A 19,860-nucleotide genomic window follows, 5' to 3' on the forward strand; every position below is an offset into this window, starting at 1 on the left:
CGCTCTACCTCTTAGCGTTCCCACCTGAAGAAAAAGTGCCACATCATTTGGCCACCTTAGTACGCCGCCGGAAAATCATTCACTCCCAGGCTTTTTATCTGACCTCCTTCGCTGCTGCCTGTCCCAGACTGCCTGACTCTTGGCTCCACGTCTCTCTGTGTGTGAAAATCCAAATTTATAGCAATCCTTGCAGTTCTCTTGAACATCTCGCTTAAAAATCAGCTGACACTTGAGTGCTATGACCTAGTGTGGGACGGATATAATATTAGAGGAGTGGCTAGACAGAACCATGCTTCAGCTGTTACTGAGCCCAAAAGGCCAGGGGCTGTGGGGGAAGCACTGTAGTTTGGCTGGCCCCAAGTAAAATAAGACAAAGTTTCTGCATGACGAGGTTCTGCAATACGGGCTGGAGGAGGCATGGCAAGGTTGGAGCTGGGTGGATCCCACCCTTCTTCAGGCTGGAGTTGCTCAAGGGTACAGGGTTTGCTCTCTCACACGCTCATTTCCTTCTCACTGGCCATCTTCATTCATTCTGGTCAAAAGGAGAATGATCACATCGTATCCTAATGATGGATTTAAATAATAGAATCATAGACTACTAGGACTGGAAGGGACCTCGAGAGGTCATCGAATCTAGCCCCCTGCCCCAATGGCAGGACCAAGTACCCTCTAGACCATCCCTGATAGACATTTATCTAACCTGTTCTTAAATATCTCCAGAGATGGAGATTCCACAACCTCCCCCGGCAATTTATGCCACTGTTTGACCACCCTGACAGTTAGGACCTTTTTCCTAATGTCCAACCTACACCTAAATGCAGCATCTTTCCCAGCCTTGGCATCTCTTTGGGGGAGTAAAACGGCCACTTCCTGTTAAAATAGCCCTTTTCGGCGAGGGTGGAGGGGGGAGACCCTTCCTGCTGGGAACACGGAGACAGGAAGTTCTGTCTTTTTTGTAGACAGCATACAATACAATGCCACGATTTTCCATAGGGTCCTCCCTTCTTTTATATACACGCTGAATGTCCCCAAACCCTTGATCTGAGTTTGTGCCTCACTCACTGTTTGCATCTTGCTTCAGCCATGGTTTAAAAAGAGGCCGGGCCTCGTGTGGATCCACAGTGGGAAATTTATCCCAGTGGTGAATTTCATTCCCGTGCCCGCCGTCTCCAGGGGGCAGCTATGGAGACCTTTGTTGTGATTATGTCGTGGCGTCAGAGTGCACAACACCTCAGACATGCTGCTCCAAGGTGCCGGCGGTCATAAGAGATCGTGAGGTCGGCAGTGACCATTTGCCTTGTTGTGCAGGAGGGAAGCGAAGCTCAAATTAGCCCCTTCCCTCGCCTGAGATTTTGTTCTGGTTTAAAGGCTGCAACATGCTCAAGTGTGGCCACTCCCTGCACAGCCAGGGACAGAGTTGCAAGGTTAATGAATCACTCTGGGCCTTAGGCAGGAGCTGGGTGTTTGGTAGTCCACAGCGAGGCAACAGTGCACGTCCCCAGAGGCGCAGGAAACTTTCCACCTGAACTTGGGTCCCAAGTGAGCTTATGCACCCAGGTTTGGGCAGGAACATTGTGGATTGCAGTACAGCCGCAATGGGGATTCGGGTGTCCAAGCACCTGACTTAGTAGGGGCGCAAACCAAAGCTCCCCACATCTCTTCCATCCATGGGCAGAATAAATTTTACATGCACCAGGGTGGGTGCAAAGGTGCCCCACCAGTAGGATCACACATCTTGCTGAGAGCACTCTGCTAATCAGCTGGGTGGCATTTGAGTCTATCCTGAGCAGCTGCACAGCTTACAGGGAACGCTGGTGCTAACTCTGACTGAAGCTAGTCTGGGAGATTCCCCGCCCCCCCCCACCCCGCATGATGTCACGCCATTGTCTCAAAGCACCCTATGAAAATCTACCGGATTGCTTTCCATAGTCACTGAGAGGTCAATGCCACTGGCAACCCTAAGGCTTAGGTGCCTGTGTCTGGGATCTAGGCACCTACAGAGCTTTATGAATCACTTGCTGTCATGTTTCTTCCCCACTCTAGCAAGATAAATGCAGAAGTGGGGGCCAGCAAAAGTATCTCGAAAACCTTCTCTACCAGGTTTTGGTATAAACTTCCCCCCAAAAATCCTAAAAAACCCTTAGATTTTGGGGATAAAATTCGCTGCCACCACCCAAGTAATAACAAGGAAACCAGGGAGAGACAACTTGGGAAATCTCAGCCCCAAAAGTAAAAACCAGGACACAACCATTAACCGATACCAGGTTAATAAAAAGAAAAAGAGAGAACTTGTATTATGACAACAGTATTCGTGTTGGAAGCCTCCTGACTAGATGGAAGAGTCACAAAGTAAAACGCATGGGGAGTCTCCACCATGGGCCTAGAACTTAGTTACAACGAGAGTAAAAGAACATTGCTAAAAAGTGCCCAGACAGCAGACCCCACTTCCCAAACCATAAAACAACAAAGCCCAATGGATCTAGCTAAACTTTCCCCGACGTACAGAAGATTGGAGGCTTTGTTTTTGGAGGGAGATATTCTGCGTCTCTCTGCTTCATGGCTGGGAAGAAGAAGCAAAAGACCGAGAACGGAAGAGGGAGGAGCCAAAATTTAATTCTTACCTACATTCCTACAGGCCACCCCCACCTGGCGAAGGAGGTTAACCCTTTTACTCCCAAGCTGCTGACTAACCCTTATAATCATAACACTTACCTACTCCTTTCTGACTGGTCTGTGTTGCTGGCCCTCTTCCAAGGCCCAGACCCTCAGCTCCCTCTGCACTTCCTCAGTGCAGGGCCCGAAGTGGGCTGTGGCTGTAAGCTGTGCGGCTGCCCATGGCCCTGGGACAGCAGTAGGCTTGCCGGGTATCCCCATGTGTGGGATGAGCCAGCCCACCCGCCCCCGGCACGTGCAAACCCGAAGGTCATTTTCTCACATTCTCATAAGACCGAAGTTTTTGAAAAGGCATTTCCTCGGGGTCTGTGAGCAAAGAGCTTCCATCACGTGGAACTGTGTGGCTGGACGCGTGTGACCACTGTGGTCATGCACCTTCTAAGGCCGGGTCTCTCTCCTCTGCCGCTCCACGAGACGTGCAGTGAATAAGGGTCAGGTGCGCAGGCATCACCTGGCCCCTGGGGCGCGTACAGGCCCACGTTCACCCCTGGCGTAACTTCGTTCCGTGTGGGTGGAGCACGACAAGCGAGGTTCGTGCACAGCAGCACTCCCGGACTCGCAGGCTGGGGAGGATGCCGGGATGTCGCACAGGCTCTTTCCCTGAGCGCCGCGTGCGAGTGCCTGTCCGTCAAGCTGGTCTGCTGGGCAGAACTGAAACGTGGCCTGACATCCGCTGCCCTTTCCTGGCCGTGGGAGGAGCTGCCTCTTCCTGGTTCCCTGCATCGATGACGGACTCTGCCCCCCTCGGGCAGAACGGTCTCTTCTGCCACACTTTGAGTACTTGGTTTGCTTCTGTCCCCTGGTCAGTGGCGGGATTGTGTGCTAGCTTCTGTCACTGCATCCAGTGGACTGCAGCCTCCTTTCCCAGGGGCGTACAGCTGCCCCTCCCCCCCGCTACCCTTTCCTGCCATCCGTGCAGGTAATGCCCCTTTGCTTTAGAGCACAGCTCTCTCTCCTTTGAGGTGCTGGTTGCCTTTTTACTTGGTGATCCTTCTTGTGGTAGCTTCACATTCTGCCCCTCTGTGAAGCTCGTTTCGGGAATATGAGCTGTAGTCTTGGGAAAAGGGGCCAGAGCCACAGACCAAATGGTGACTAGAAGGCTTGTGGGCTTGGGGTTAGCTCTGGGGCCTGAAAATAGTTAGGGTGACCAGACAGCAAGTGTGAAAAATCAGGATTGGGGGTGGAGGAACAGGAGCTTATGCAAGACAAAGCTCCACATATTGGGGCTGTCCCTGTAAAACTGGGATGTCTGCTCATCCTGCCTGTGGTAGCAGGAAAGCTAACCAATAAGGCTCTTTGAAATGAGCAAGAATTAGCACTGCTGTGAAACTCAGCATCACCTTTGTGCAGGGACTCGAACCCAAACTCAAGACCAAAGCTGGCTTCAGCATGAGGTAATGTGGAGCCCCTGGCAGCTTGCCCTGGGCACAGCGAGCGAAAGGAGAGGGAAAGGGAAGTGGGTATCGCCTAAACAAGGTCTGGCTCTGTGCTTGGATTTAACACTTGCAGCAGGGCTTGTGTGTTATGAGGACGAATCTACACGTGGCTGAAACCCCGTCTGACTGTCCCTGTCTTCTCTGCTTGGCTGCGAGCGGTGTTTGTGACACTGGTGCTCTAGAGCCATCCTACCCTCGCTTCAATTACGGCTCTTCTTTCATTGTTCCCTCCCTCGGTTGATACTCAGACTGTTTGCCGGAATTTGGCAGCGGCCCAGCTTTGAGTTGCTGGCTTTGTGGCCCGAGAGCACTGGGACCCTGCATGGGGTAGGCAGTAACTGGTTACCTCTTCGGTTGGCGCTGTGGACTCGGGCCCTGGTTGCTTCTGCTGGTTTTGTGCATGGAAAGAGCTGAGGCAGTTGTGGAGCAGGCTGTTGGTGGCTGCATGCTGAGGTGAGTGGGCCTTTCCCCCAGAGATGCTGTTTCTGATTATCTCTAAACCGGAACCAGTGACAAGGAGTTTCCCCAGCATCAACGACCTGCACTAACGCTTTCCTTTTCTCCCTCTTGTTTTTCTTCCCAGATAAATGGCTCATTTAAATTGGGAGCGACTAAAATACTTTCTGGCTGGCAAATGCAGTGCCTAGTCGCAGCGATCAGGGAGGAACCAAACATGAGTGGGGGAGGGGAACAGGTCGACATTCTGCCGGCCAACTACGTGGTCAAGGACCGCTGGAAAGTGGTGAGTAGCCCCGACTCTGAATTTCCATCACTGGCCCAAAAGGCTCTTATCTGTGATGGCTTCGTGGTGGTCCCGGGCGGGGTTCCCTCTATTTTTTTCCATCGATGCTCGGAATACATTTTGTTGTGTTCGCCAAGCCCTAAAAGAAACACACGCTGCCAGCGGGGGGCGCTCTGCTAATTGGCTGGGCGGCACCTGACTCTCTCCTGGGCGGCCGCCCAAGTGCGTAGCCGACAGAGAACACTGGTCCCCGGGCTGGTCAGGCTGCACTGATGGGGGGAATCTGGGTCAGGCAAGGGTGAAAGTAACTCAAATTTCTTACAGGTGCTCTTGTACTGCAACCTCCTGGGCAGGGTGTGTGTGTGTGTGTGTGTGTGTGTGTGTGTGCGCGCGCGCTGGGAGATTGCAGGCTGGGGGCTCAGCTGGGGCAGTCCTGGTCAGGGGGCTCAGGCCCAGGTACCTGCTCCCTGCCCTGAGCTGCTGCGGTTCCTGCCCACAAGGAGCTGTGTCTTTGGGGGTGCTGCATACAGGCAGTGGTGGCAGTGAGCAAAGACCCCTCTGTCTGTCCTTTCTGCAGGGGTGGCGCATGCCTGTGCAGCGTCCAGACAGCATGGCGAGGCGCCAGCAGGACCAGCCGGGAGCACGTGCCTCCGCCTACTGTACCCCAGCTGGCCCCTTTCTCAGCATGCCAGTGCCCACTGCTTCCAGCTGGTATGAGGCCAGCAGGACAGGCAGGGAGCCCCCCTGGGAGCTGGGGGGAGCCTCGCTGGGAGCATGTGCCACCACCTGTGGGGGAGCACCCTAGTGCCAGTCCCTTTCTAACCGGTGCCGCATATTGGGGCAGAGCAATACTTTCACCTTTGGGGCTGAGTGCGTCAGTCAGACAGCCAGAAAAGTTTTTGGAGATGGCTGGTGTTTTAGAAGAGCAAACCTGCCAGGCTGTTCTGGATAGGACAAATGGTCGCAGGTAGTCACTGGCTAGCAGGGCTCTCAGAGGCTGAGCTACCACATTGCCACTTTTCGAGTCCCTGCCCTAGAGCCTAGAGGTACTACAAGTTGGATTTCTCTCATCTGGCACCCTGGGGACCGGACTGGTGCCGAACAAGAGAATTTGCCAGATCATGGGTGGTCAAAATTGCCTAGCACATTGCCAACACTTCCACTGCTCACTGGGCACTTAGGAGGCGTTTAGGGGCAAATTAGAGCTAAATAACAGCACAGAACACAGAACCAGGGCTGGTGGCTAGAAACTGACAAACTTTATGTTAACAAACTTTATGGGACTGGGGGAGATTTGGCCACACCCATGAGAAGTGGCTGTCCAGCTAACTAAATCATGCTGGATTCTGGCTGTTGCCAGACAGAGTTCTGGACTAGAGAGGTTCGACCTGTAGAAGGTTTCAGTGAAATGTTTTCACACTAGCAAGCACAGTGTACCACGCCCTAAGCCCCCTCTCGGAAACAACAGATCTAGTGTCGCTGAAACTTTTCACAGTCAGTCAGCTGGAGCTAGAAGTTCGGCCAGGAAAATGTTAGCGTGAACAGCTTAAGTGTTGCAAAGTTATAAGGAGCCGAACATAATGGAAAGTGTCATTCAACCTCAACTATGGACTTAGCTGCCTGCTCTGCCTGTAAGAAATGGATGTGCTGAGGAAGTTGCATGTCCCTGTCAGCGATAATTGCCTCTGACTGTTGTAGAAATAACAATACTCAGTGTTGAAAATGTGCTCACACAAACCCTCCCAAACAACCCTTTGAGGTCAGTAAATATTATCTCCAGTTTGTCATTCAGGAGGCAGCCTGAAGGGCGTGAAATGCCTTCCTCAAACTGTTAGAAAAATGGAACGCTGGCATTTCTGATTCCCAACTCGCCTGAAAGCGCTGGCCTATGGTGCACTGCGGGTCTGGGGTCAGAGTCACGAGCAGGTTTGTTTTGGCAGTCGTGTTAACCTTGGACACAAGCTTGACTGGCGCTGATGAATCTCACAGATGTACTCGCACATGTGTCTGTGTGAACCCTCTGAGCAGCCTTAGCTTGTCCCTTCTGGATGCTGGTAGCTGGCTGATCTCACTCTCACTGTGTCCTGAGGCAGCTGACAGGTGAATGGTTTCGCTCTGCCTAGCCATTGGGATGTGAGTGAAGTGGGTTAATTTCTTTTGTAAAGGGCTCCTGTCTGCTTTAGCTGGGGTCATACCAGAACAGAGATACATTGTGTGACAGAATCTTGCTGCTTTTTATGATTACCCTTTTTTTTTTGATTGGGTGGAAAGAACGCTTTAAAAAGCATGTGATGGACATGGCATTCCTGCTATAGAAAGGAATGCACGCAAAATTACCTTGCTGTGAGTTGTGTTGAAGGCAGGCCAGCTTCTCTTGGTACTTAGCAGTTATTTCTGAGGCCCCGTGCACCCAAATGCTGCGCTGGTTTAGCTGAAATCAATTTTTAACTTGATTGAGTTAAACTAGTGCAGCCCCTTGTATGGATGAACTTAAATTGGTTTACAACTGGTTTATAGCTAGGCTTGGAAGGATTATATTTTGATCGATAAGATGTTGATAAAGATCAGTGTCACTGCACATCCACAAACGGACAAAATATTTCCACTGAGAGTAAAAATTTACAGATAGAAAAAAATAGAGAGAAAAATGCTGCTTGATAACTTAATTTGATTTAAAGACATTTACTTTGTATGTATTGATGTCACATTGACAATTTGTGTTTTAATGGTTATAAAGCTTTAACATTTTGAGTATTAAACAACTACTGTCATTAAAAACAATGAGGAGTCCTATGACACCTTAAAGACTAACACATTTATTTGGGCATAAGCTTTCGTGGGCCCACGAAAGTTTATGCCCAAATAAATCTGTTTGTCTTTAAAGTGCTAACATGGCTACTCCTTTGAGACTGTCATTAAATAATTGTCTGAAACCCCCTCTCCCTCAGATAATTGCCTGCAACTATGAAAATATAAATCGATAGAAATAGTGTCAGGGAGGAAATGCTTAAGTCCCATCATGCTGTGCAAATTTGAAAATTTACATAGACAAAAATTGAAAAAATTGCTTAAAACCCAACTGATGATATCCATCAAAACTATACAAACAATCAGAGTTTTTCCAAGCTTCCCTGGGGTGATTTGGTACTACGTTAACAGAGTGCAGTTGTAAACTGAGTTACGACTGAGTAAAGGTCACTGTGAAGTGTGATGCAGAGGTCGAATTTCAAGACTCCATCGATGACTGCTTCTTGGAGCAGCTGGTCCTGCAGCCTTCGAGGAGAAAGGCAGTTGTTCTTTTAGTCCTGAATGGAGCACTGAATCACTGAGTCACAGTGACTGAAATGTAGGGAGGATAATACCATCTCCCCAAAATCCCCCCACTGCAGTCACATTTAACTCCCAAAGGGGACCAGCACAATGGGAGTGGAAATTAAAGAGCTGTTGCAAGAGTTAAATGCCTGCAGGCAGCATGGGAGCTACTTAAAAACTCCAGAATCGAGTCTCAGACTAAATGTGCACCCCAAGTCGGCAAAAACAATAAGAGGACTTGAAGATTGCCATGTTGGCTATACAGCAGTGTCATGGAGGCTGTCAGAGGCAAAAAGACAACCTTTAAAATGTGGAAATCACACTCTAATACGGATAATAGGAAGGTTCCTCACCAGAGGCTCGGTGGAAGCGAAGTGACCATGAGATAAAAGGGAAATTCCTCTCGTGTAACCGGCTAAAAGAGTAGAAACAAAGGGTAGGATTAAATGGCCAGGTTTCATAATTAAATAAATGCAAACTGAGGGGTCCCCTGAAGATCTGTACTGGGAGCTGTGCTATTCAACATATTCATTATTGGGGACTGGGAGCGAAAAGACAAGTGGCAAATGGTACAAAATTATTCAAGATCGTCAAGTCCAGAACTTCCAATAAACCAATCCAAAGGGGTATGATAAAAGTGGGTGACTGGCAACAAAACAACATATGGAAATCCAACACTGATCCTGCACATTGGAAAAATAATCCCACTGCACGTATATAATGATAGATTCTAAATGAGCTGTTACCACTCAAGATGGAGATCTTGGATTCGCTGTGGATAGTTCTCCGAAAACTTCTATTCACCGCACCACAGCGGTCAGAGAGACAAAGGATGTTAGGAACTACTAGGAAAGGGGTAGAAAACATAACAGTGCCAGTCTGTAAATCCACGACCTGCCCATGCCTTGAATCCAGTTCTGGGTGCCCTGTTTCGGACAGGATGTAACGAAAGTGGAAGGGACGGCAGGGAGCCAGCACGAGCGGGTGAAAAGTGCTTGGCACTGGGATGGCATGGCCAGGAATATGGGAACTTGAACTCTTATAGCAAGGTGTACAAGAGCAGGGCAGGGACCCAGAAAGGGCCAGGCGGACTTGTGGCCAGTCGAACAGGATGAGGTGACCTGTACTGAGTATCTGCACGGAGCAGAGGGCTTGAGTGCAGATCCCAGCAGAGACACGCCTGCTTCAGTGGCCATGAAAGCGGCCCAGTACTTCACAGGAAGGGGACGTTTGCTGCAGGTCCCACGGCAGGAAGCGTCGTAGCCTGGGCGGAACCCCAACTGCAACCCCTGATGCAGAGAAACAAATGATAATGGAGGCCTCTCTCCCGAAGGACTGCTGGGGTGACAGCTTCCTGGGCAGGCAGATGGCCAACAGGAGGGCAGCTTGAGCTGAGCGAAGCAGAGAGGCTCGGATTCTACCACAAGGGGCAACCGAGGAAGGAAAGAAGAAGAACCCAGATGCTGAGCTAGCAGGTACACTGGGCTCTGGGTAGGAGGTGAGGTGAGCCAGTAAAAGTGGGGGACTGGAAAGTAAGGAGGAGGAAGAAAGAAGGGAAGTAGGAAAGGTTTCAGATCAGGAGAAGCAGGAAAGAAGTAGGCAGTGCTAGAGAAGAGAAGGGGAGGGCAATAAAATCCACAGTCATCCGGGAGAGAGGGGATCAAAGATGAAAGGAAATTGAATTGATGAAAAAGGGAGCTGATCAGAAAGCTGCATTAGATGAAAGCAGACCCAGAGAAGAGTAAAGAGGAAGCTCACCCACAGAGGAGCTCACTGGCTGGACATCTGTTAATGGCGGACGGTTCAAAGATGCCTGATAAACAAGTGGGGGCCCGCTTGGCGAGGAAACCCAACTCAGTGAAAAGAGGGACAGCCCCAGGAACACGCACTCAAAGGGACCCTTTAGGCTGAAGAGACGCAGAAGACAGGATGGCAGGAGTGGCATGGGACTTCCAGCCAAGGAGAGGAAAAGTTGATTCTTCTCTGAAGCAGCGCAGGATGTTGCGGTGTAATCTTGCTTGGTGTTGTTAATAGCAATGCCTTTAGTACGAATGGCACAGCACGTACAATTCACAGAGCTTAGTGTGTTGGAGTCCTGTAGTTTTATTAGTATATGTAGGAAGCGCTTGGTAATGTTCTGTATTATTATTTATGTTCCTGGTACAATGCTGGGCTCTTTTCTTATAAAGTTCTAAAAATTTAATATCATCCGGTTTTTGCTTTGGTTTGCCTCTACCTCTCCCACAGTTACCTTAATCTGTCTGGGTCCCCTCTCTGCCAGCCAGCAGGTTATGGACCCTCCACTGTGACGCATCAGAGACAGGATTGGGTTTAGATTCTCTGAGAGGACCAGCTGGTGGCTTTATGTCACTCTCATGGAACAGGTAATTGTTGATAACTAACTGACTCCTGGGATGGCTGCAGGGTAATTAACAATTCTGCTTGTTCTTCTTTGGGTGCTCTGGGCTCCCACCCTAAACATGGACCTCAGCATGTGGCTTGACTCTTGGTGGACTACAAAGCCAATTGACAACAAAAGCTTTAATTGCCAAGGGCCATCGGGTGTCCTTGGCAGGTTATGGGGAACGTCGGTGCCAGTAAGGGTGAATAGGATGACCTGCGAGAACTAGATCAATTAAGACACGCCAGAGAGAAAAGCTTTGCAGAAGAGAAGGGTGATGCACTTGGGGGAAAAGTGCTGGAGACATTACGTACAGGATGGATGAGGCTATTGCTCACAGCCTTATGTATGAAAACTAATGCCAGGTGGAGGGAACAATCTAGAAATTAGATAACCCAACAGGCTCACTTTGATGGCTCCTGAGTCTTTCAGGCAGCTGCCAAGCCAGCTCTTTGGTTACCTTGGAGCATTAATCACTTCTCTAAACATTATCCTTATTTAGGTAAGAAGGTTCCCGAAAAGTCACTCAGAAGCCACAAATGTCTGTAGAGTCAGTGTGCAGAGATGGGGATTCCTGTGCACGTGGTTGAGAGCTCTTTTTGTTCCGACTGGCTCCAGATTCACCAGTGGCTTTCCCATGGCCTGTTATTGTCCAGTTTTTAAGATCTCAGCCATTCTGACTTTCTGAATTGCAGGTATGCTGAATACGGCTGCAATAAGGCACGTACCAAGGCCCTGCCAAGAGAGTCAGATAGCTGAGGTAACGCAGCCAATTGTCGCCCTTGCAGTACAGTTAATTTGCATGCAATAGTTTCATTAGTTAGATGAGGGAGATGGAGCAGATGGGGGATTACTTGGCCTAACTGGGGCATGCAGGTAACTGCGCAGGTTTCAGTGACCCATTAGCATTTGTATTACTGCATTTCCTGGGGCCTAGTGATAGACCAGGAGACCATCGTGCTACTTATCTCTGTACTCCAACCCCTCCTGTCTCACCACGCTCCGCTGCTCTGTTGTGCTGGTCTCTTGGTTTTCATTTCTGTGGGTCATTGTAGATGCCATCTGTTACCTCCAGATTTAACTCTTATATGGGGTGTGTGTATACAAGTTAATGTTACTACATATAGGACTTAGTAAAACCCAAGGCTCGAAGGTGTTTAAATGCTGTCTATGGATGAGCAGCAAGGCCTCCTCCTAGAAACATAGGAACAGTCAGAGACAATCAGAACAGGAGTCCATGTTGGGGGTGGTCTCAGCACCGGCTGCTTCAGGGGATAGTGGCAGAACTGTTTGCTAAGCCCTGTGATGGGCTCTTCATCCCACACAGGCCATGAGCAGGTTGTTGTGGGCCAGAAGCTGTACCTGCCGGGGAAGCGGTGTTTGGCAGAGCCTACTGGCTGAGGGAGAAACTGGGCTAGGAGTATAATGCCAGGAAGCAAGTATGGGGAGGGGCTTCAGGGTGGAGCTCTGAAGTCACCTTCCAGAGAGAAGGGAGCTGGCTAGGGACAAGGAGAAGTTCTGGACAGGTGCGTGCATCCTGGGATTTAACCCTGGACGAGGAGCTGAGAGGGGAGGGAGCAGATGAAGCTCAGGCTCATAATCCCACACGTGGGATTCCCAGCAGCTAGAGAGGTGGGGAGGAACCCAAGGAAAGGAGCAAGAGGGTCTGAGATCGAGCATATGGTGGTTGCTAGAAACTTGGTCCCTGGGCTGTGGTGTGGAATGCAAGGCAGGCCCAGGTTCCCGGCTAGCCCCTGGGAAAGCGGCATTGGACCTGGGTGTGTCCATCTGGCGCTCTTGCGCCCTGGAAGAGGAGGACTAACTAGTGACCTGGCCCTGGGACTGATGCGCAAAGAGGGAGTGTGCACATCCTGGCATGGCAGAGGGCTGCTGTGCAAGAACAGACAGAAAGGGACACTGAAGGGTGGAGAGCTAATCCTCAGACCCAGCCTCACGGAGGTGCCCCAGGAGTGAGTGTACCCCTGTAACGGCAGTCCTGGTACACCCTACCCTAGGGAAAGCAGCTGCTAATCAATAGCTAGAAGTCAGCTTGTGCCTTTACAAGTCTCTTCCTGTTAATTTTCCGAGAAGGGCAGTGCTGATTCTTGACATCAATAGCAACGTCCAATCTCCTTTTGAATCCTGCTAAGCGCTTGGCCTTGACAGCGTCCTGGGGCAGTGAGTTCCGCAGGCTTGTTACCCACTGTGTGAAAACCCTTTTCTCTTTCATCAGGTTTGAACTTGCTACTTTCATTTCCATTGAAGTCCCTTTTTCCCTGCTCTGTGAGGCAGCAGGCGCTTTCTCTTCCCTCGAGCAGCCGTCTTTACACACAGTTCGTCTCCTTTCTGGCGCGAACTGTCCCATTATTTCCCTTTTCTATTCATATGAGACTTTCCCTGTCCTGACAGCATTCTTGTCACCCTTCTCCACACCCCCTGTGACGCTGCTACACACTTGCATTCCAGCAGTGAACCAAGACACCAGCTGATGGCTTGTGAAGTTCTCATATTCTGAGTGATGTGGTTACAGTGAAACCTTCTTACGGTTTCTTTTCCTGGCAAGAAATTCACATAAGAAATGAAGGGGAGGAAAGAGGAAAAGGTGAAAAAGAACAGGCACTAGAAAATATTGCTTTGGCTAAGCGTAATTAAACCTTGTTCTCAGACATGGATTATTCGAAATTAGCTGAAGACAGACTTTGTTACGTAAGCAAACCTGCTAGTATGGTGGGTTAATTGCTGGGGACGACTCATGCAGTCTCTGGGGACGCAATGTTCGGGAGAAGAAGGGTCTTTGCAGCCTCTCTGCCTGGTGCTAATTATAGAGACAAGGTGGATGAGGTAATATCTTTTATTGGACCAGTTTCTGTTGGCAAGATACAAGCTATTAAGCTCTTCTGGTCTGGGAAAGGTACTCCCAGCATCACACCTGCCTGCAGGCTGGAACAGATTGTAGGTAGTTAGCACATGTTGTAAAGGACCACTCAGGGTAGAAAGGCCTATGAACACCTCCGCTGTGATAGGACAAAAATAGGATTTGCAGGTTACAGATTGTGGTAGGAGACCAGATGTCCAGCAGCTCTGCTCAAGCCAGGGCTTGCAGCATGGAGCACAGTTAGGAATTTAACCACCCAGGCTCACCTTTGCGGATGAGAACCGATAAATCAACAGTTGAGTGATCGATTGCTCCGTGAAGAGTCTTCACCCGAGGGAGATGGGCTGGTTTTCTCTTTTCTCATTTTGTCTGAGAGCGCAGCGATTGGCTGGTCCAGTAGAAGGAATTCTCTCACCCACCGTGGCCCTGTAATATCCTGGGACCCACTCGGCTGTACCTGCACTGGTTCTAATGATGTCACTTCCTGCATCCACGCCTCTCTCTGCCCCATTCCCTCACACTGTTCCCCTCCCATCCCTCCCTGGCATGCAGCAGAAATGAGTCAATGAAGAGATTTACTTATTTTCTGGTTTGTTTTAACCAGCCCACTCCCGCTGTGCGTGTGCCTGGTTCAGTGGCCGGGTAAACCCCGGCCTCCTTGCTCGTTGCTTTACTCTGCCTTCCTGCTGTTGTGCCGAACACGAGGTTGTCAGCACGGGGCAGGGAACACAAGCTTTTCTGCACAGTGGTGCTCTCAGCACCCTTTGGGCACCGGGAGGAAAGAAAGAACAATAGTTACCTGGCTGCAGCCTGTAGGGTTGTGCTGGTAATGTGCTCAATGCATCCAGAAGCCTTCTTTTGCCCACCAGCCAACTTCTCCATCAGACCCCTTCCCTGCTTCACCCAGGCTGTAAGATCTTCACGGAAAAAAGCTCCCAAACAAAATGGGAGCAGCCTCTGAAGCCCTGACCTTGGCTGGACTGTCTGCAGAGCATCCACAGGCTGGAGGGTGAGCTGTCACCTCTGCTCCCTGTGTGTAACAGGCTGGTTTCACCCTCTCCCCCACCCAGCTGCTTCTCATGTTCCTCAACACTGGCAGCTTTCTGGACACCGTTTGACTACAAATAGTAAATGCACACAGAAAAGCTCTTCCGTGAGCATGAAGGTCAAAAAGTCAAGGGCTTAAACCTTAGGTAATGGCCGTATGGAGGTGAGCTGGGCACATGAATTGGCCCTACTTGTGCATATTCCTCATGACGCAGTCGGTAGTTGTCCCTCTAGTACAGTGAACCCTCAACATACGCGGCTTCAAGTTGCACGTAACTCGCTTTAATGCAAGTTAAGCACAACGTGACGCTGCTTGCAGCCCCTTCTCCCTGCCTTCACTCAGCCACGTGGGAGCTAAAAGCCCTCCCGCGGGCTAAAAGCTTTCCCCTGCCTTCCCCCAGTGGCGCAGCTGTCAGGATGACAGCCGTGCACCTGGGGGAAGGCAGGGAGAAACAGCCAGGAAACTGACCAGCCCTGGTGGGCTGGTCAGTTTCTTGGGTGCACAAGCGAAGAGGAGCAAAGGGAGGTGGCAGCCTAGTTCCCATCTCCCCCTCGCAGACTTGTGCAAAAGTTTGTGTTACCTGGGGGTCGCATAACTCCAGGATTTACTGTATCTGAGGACTTTACAACAATAGACTGATCGATTGATTGATTGATTGATTTTTTCCCAACCCCAAGGAGAGGAAGGGGTGGTGTTACCCGACAGGAAACCGACATGTAGCAACATTAAAGTAAAACGTAGCCACCAATTTTTGGTGCCCAATTTGAGACGTGTAGGAGCTGGTTTTTCAGAGTACTTAACGTTATGCAGCGCTTGGTGTGTTCAAAGCTGAGCTCTTAGGGCCTTCGGTGCAAGTGAGGTGCTTAGTGCCTTTATGCCAGCCACCCCGGGAACAAGGGCCACGCAGTCAGTGGCCATGTGTTGAAGCATTTTGCTGAGGTGATGTGCCTGGCATCACACGGGAACTCGGTGGCCTTGGCGAGGCTAGACCCAGCTCCTCCAGGGCAGGACCGAGCTGCCTCAATCACGGGGCTACCCTCTGTCGTCTTGCAAGTCCCCGCCTCAGTCGTTGCACATTTTCCACCTTTTTCAGCCCGTGAAGCGGGGCGCCTTGAAGACAGCGATCGTCTTGGCTGTGAAGCCCTGAATCTGCCCCAGTATAGGTCTGTCCCGTGTGCAGATGGGATGTTCAGCAGATACTGCTGCTGTCTATGCAGTGTTCCCAGTTGCTTTGCATATCGCCTCCTTGCTGGTAACTACTGACTGGTGGCCACAGTGTGCTGAGCTCACACCCTGAACCAGCAGTGCTGTGTCAGAAAGAAGCTCTCCAATCCCATCCTCTGCCCCCTCCCCACCCCGGCTGGTAAAAGGAGCAAGGCTGACCGGCTCTGGAGACTGGCAGGGAGCTAAAGAGGAATGATCTTGAGGGCTTTCTCCCCAGGCTAGTACATAACAAAGAGCCAGTGGTTCGCAGGCTGTGCCTGTAACTGCTGCGTGCCGAAGCCTAGAAGTCTTTTTGCCCTGTGTTTAACTCAGCGGGAACTGCCACAGTTCCGCTCCTCCTGTTGTGGTTAATGGAGCTCTTTTTCCCATCCAAAGACACTGAAAGCTTTGTTTCGTCAACGACACAGGCTGCAGTCAGGCTTGGACATTGCTGCACCTCTGCAGCGTGGTTGGGAGCTTTCTGAAAGCTGAAGCTGAAAGGGGGCCTTTGGAAGACCTCCCCAGACAGCTTTGTATCTTGTCGTGCGCAGCCCTCGTTGGAGTGGGTATCGGTTACTTTAATACTTGGGTCTGCCAAGCGAGAGGCAGACGTCGGTGGTCTAGGCGGCGGGCAGCATTAGGCCCAGTTACTTTCCTAGCATTTCTTTCGAGAGGTGGGGGATAAAAAAAATGAAGCTTCAGAAGTTAGATGGGCAGAGCCAGGTTGGGGGCGGCACCTGATGCCCTGGCATGAGCTCTTCCTTGCACTTTAAGTACAAATGGATTCACCTTACTGCTCCTCTTGCCATGTCTCACAATCATCGTATCCGGCCAGGAAGCTCGGGGGTGATTTTGGCAGCTCTCGCAGGAACTGTGCTGACCATAAAGGACCTTCTCAGTTGTTCTTTCATGTCTATATCTTTTTAACCATCTCGTTTGCAAAACCTTCCTATTCCAGCGGAAACATGTGACAAAGCACGAAAGCTGATGCTCCAATAAATATGCTAGTCTATAAGGTGCCACGGGACTTTCCGCTGTTTTTGTGGATACAGACTAACATGGCTCCCCCTCTGATACTTGATTCCAGCTCCAGATTGTTTTTCCTTCTTCGCCTTTGGCCCTTGCTGTGGTTCTGGCCCCCTGGGTCGTTTTGCTTGTTTCTCTCTGTGCTCAGGGTGCCAAGATCAGGCGGTGAAGAGGGCTCAGGTCCCTGTTAGCTTTATGGTCTGTGAGGCACAATAGGAATTCAGGATTACCCCTCTCATTTCCCAGAAGACATCCACAGGTCCCTCCGCCCCAGTTCCAATGTGAGATTTGCACAAACCTCCAGGGGAGAATAAGAAAATTTACCCTGCAGACTGTACTTATTACTCAGCCCTTTATGTCCCTACTCAGTGTTGCTCAGCGGGGGAAGTTTCACGCCTGTTTGGGGCTCACTATCTTGGCATTTCCACTGTCAGACTCTTCTCTGTTTCCTCCCCTTTTCCAGTCTGGGTTGTCTGCATCTTGTCACTTCTCTCCTAATTCCCTTCCTCCCACCACCACCACGAGACAGCTCCAGCTGGCCTCGCGGAACATCTGTCAGCTGGGTGTGGGGGCCGTACTGCCTGGCCAGCAGCACCTTACCCATGGCCAGTGGCCAGCAGCATCCAGAGCCCTTGCACCAGCCGGTCACTCCCTTATCAGTGTGCTCGCTCCCTTGTGGTCGTTCTGCAGTAATAACTATCCCTGTTAGCAGAGCCCTCCCTTTGTGTTATATGGGAAACCAGCACATTCCAGGCACATCCCATTGTCCTGGCACAACCAAACCCAGACCCTGCTTTAAGTTATGCTAAGAGGAAGCTGGTTACCAAATGTGGCCCTAGCTCTTACCGTTTTGGAAGAGCCTTGAACAAACAGACTCACAGGCAGAGAGACAGACACACAAACTCCCTCAAATATCCAGTAGCTACTGTTTTGTCACCAGCACTGCATGTAGCGGGCTACTGCTAACTGCTGCTCTGCAGGTATTCAGTGATGGATTCAGCAGTGGCATTGGGTGGTTTTGTTTTAGTGCTTTGTCAGGAAGGACTTTAAATAAATACCTTCAGTGCAACAAAATTGTTGATGCACCAATAAGATTGAGATGTTATGTGCACCCAAGTTAGAAACTACATTTCCTTCAGCAGGCATAAGCTGGCCCCCTTGGGCATTGTACAAAATGCTGTGTATTATCATACAGGGTGAAGACTTAAAGGTGACCTACAATGGGAAAGGAGTTGTGATTGTCCTTTTTTTTTCTTCTTTATGCTTTTTCTGCAGGTTTTTTACAGGGCAAATTTAGATCTTGGCTAACTTTGTTTTTCTGGAAGACTATGGAAAAATGGAGAGCGGGCATGGTCATGACATCACAGGGAGCAAGGAAGTGAAATCTGTGCAATCAAAGGAGAAACTGTTCCCTTACACTTCCGAGTGCTTTGCTTTTTATTTATTTAGCACCTATTTATTAGAATAATATAAGTAGACAATGGAGAACGGTAAGAAGCCCTGTGGCACCTTATAGGCTAATAGAGATTTTGGGCCATAAGCTTTTGTGGGCAAAGACCCATGCATCTGATGAAGCAGGTCTTTGACCAAGGCAGCTCATGCCCCAAAATCTCTGTTAGTCTATAAGGTGCTACAGGACTTCTTGTTGTTCGCGAAGATACAGACTAACACGGCTCCCTCTGTGATAACTGTCACCAGGGAGAACAATGACATCTTTGTTAAAGATCCTGCAGCCTTGGCCTGCCAGCTAAGAGTGAGGTCCCAGTGTAGGTGTCTGGTCTTACCAGGAGAAGTCCAGCGCAGACAGGAAAGGCAAGAGTGGAGAGTCCTGATTTTTCCAAAGCAAGTACAAACCGACAAAAGCAAACCCCAGGTCCCTTCCAGGCTGTCTCTCCTCATTGTAAAGAAACAAAATGGGCCTGAGCCCAAATTATTTTCTCCCTTTCAAATTACACTTCAATGAAATCAATGCACAGTTTAAACCTCTTTGGTCTGACAACATCTGGGGTCCAGACCAGACAGCCTGGGCAGCCGGGAGCGTCTGGCTGCTGAGGGGCTGGCAGCCAGGAGCAGAGCCCGGCTGGCAGCGGGAGGGCTGGAATTGTCCTCCCTTGGGCTGGCTAAGTCCCTCATTCGGGACTGGGCAGGTCCTGAGGGTGCTGGACCTGGGAGGGGTCTTTCCAAAAATCTGCTCTTTCTTCTCTGCCATTTCCAGAGGCCCAATCATGCAGTTTTTCCTTATCTCCCCTGTGAATGGCAGGGGTAAGTACTGCAGGGTTGTGCCCGTTGGGAGAAAGAGTGAGAGGACAGAGAAATGCAATCGATTTCAGTTCTTGTCTGCTTATGTCTTTCATACAAACCATCTGCCCAGGTACTCTGCCAGCTCCAGCGTTAACTACGAGTGCTGGGCGCAGAGCAATTAAAAATAGGGTGACCAGACGTCCCCGTTTCGGTGGGACGGTCCCGTATTTGGGACGCCAGGACGGTGTCCTGATTTCTTTTGTCAAAGGGGCTAATTGCCCTGTATTTTCATGCTCCTGCTGCCCACTTTGCCCAGCTGGGGGAGCTGGGAGCTGGACCACGTGGCAGTGTGGCTGCCCCCCAGCTCCCCTGTGGCAGCACGGCTGCCCCCCCCACCCCAGGTTCCCCCGGCTGGGGGGGGCCAGGAGCTGGACCTGTGCAACAAAGCAGCGTCTCCCCTGCATTTCCTGGCTGGGGGAGCCGGGAGCCAGACCCAGCCATGGCTGCCCCACTCCCCAGCTTCCCTTGGCCAGGGGAGCCAGAGCGGGACATCCTGGCTGCCCCCCAGCTTCCCCTGGCTGGGGGATCCGGGAGCTGGAGCGGCAGCACGATGGCCCCCCAGCTGGTGGAAGCCGGAAGCTTCACTGGGAGGGTGACAGCCCCCACAAGGGCAGCCACCCCCCCCGATTCCCAGGTGCGGTGACCATCTGTCCCATTTTGGCCGGGACGGCATCATTCCTCTTGTCCCATATTTGGGCGGGAGAGATATGGTCACCCTAATTAAAAAGGGCTGTTGCTGGAGAGTGGCTATGGGTCCAACCCAGCTTTGCAATCAGATAGGGAGGCTGTTCTAGCACTCCCCCAGACGCTGGCACAGGAACCCCGCTGCGCCTCTGAGCTCTG

General features: G+C 50.8%; 1 protein-coding gene across 1 annotated transcript in view; it reads left to right on the forward strand.

Annotated features, from left to right (window-relative positions):
- Window positions 1-4,767: 4,767 nt before the first annotated feature.
- Window positions 4,768-19,860, forward strand: part of TTBK1 (tau tubulin kinase 1) — a 133,790-nt gene continuing 118,697 nt past the window's right edge. Inside the window, exon 1 of the mRNA XM_074988423.1 lies at window positions 4,768-4,851. Coding sequence (XP_074844524.1) covers window positions 4,783-4,851 — 69 coding nt within the window. The 5' untranslated portion in view covers window positions 4,768-4,782. The remainder of the gene's footprint in view (window positions 4,852-19,860) is intronic.

This window comes from Carettochelys insculpta, chromosome 3, assembly GCF_033958435.1.
Source record: "Carettochelys insculpta isolate YL-2023 chromosome 3, ASM3395843v1, whole genome shotgun sequence".
NCBI lineage: Eukaryota > Metazoa > Chordata > Testudines > Carettochelyidae > Carettochelys > Carettochelys insculpta.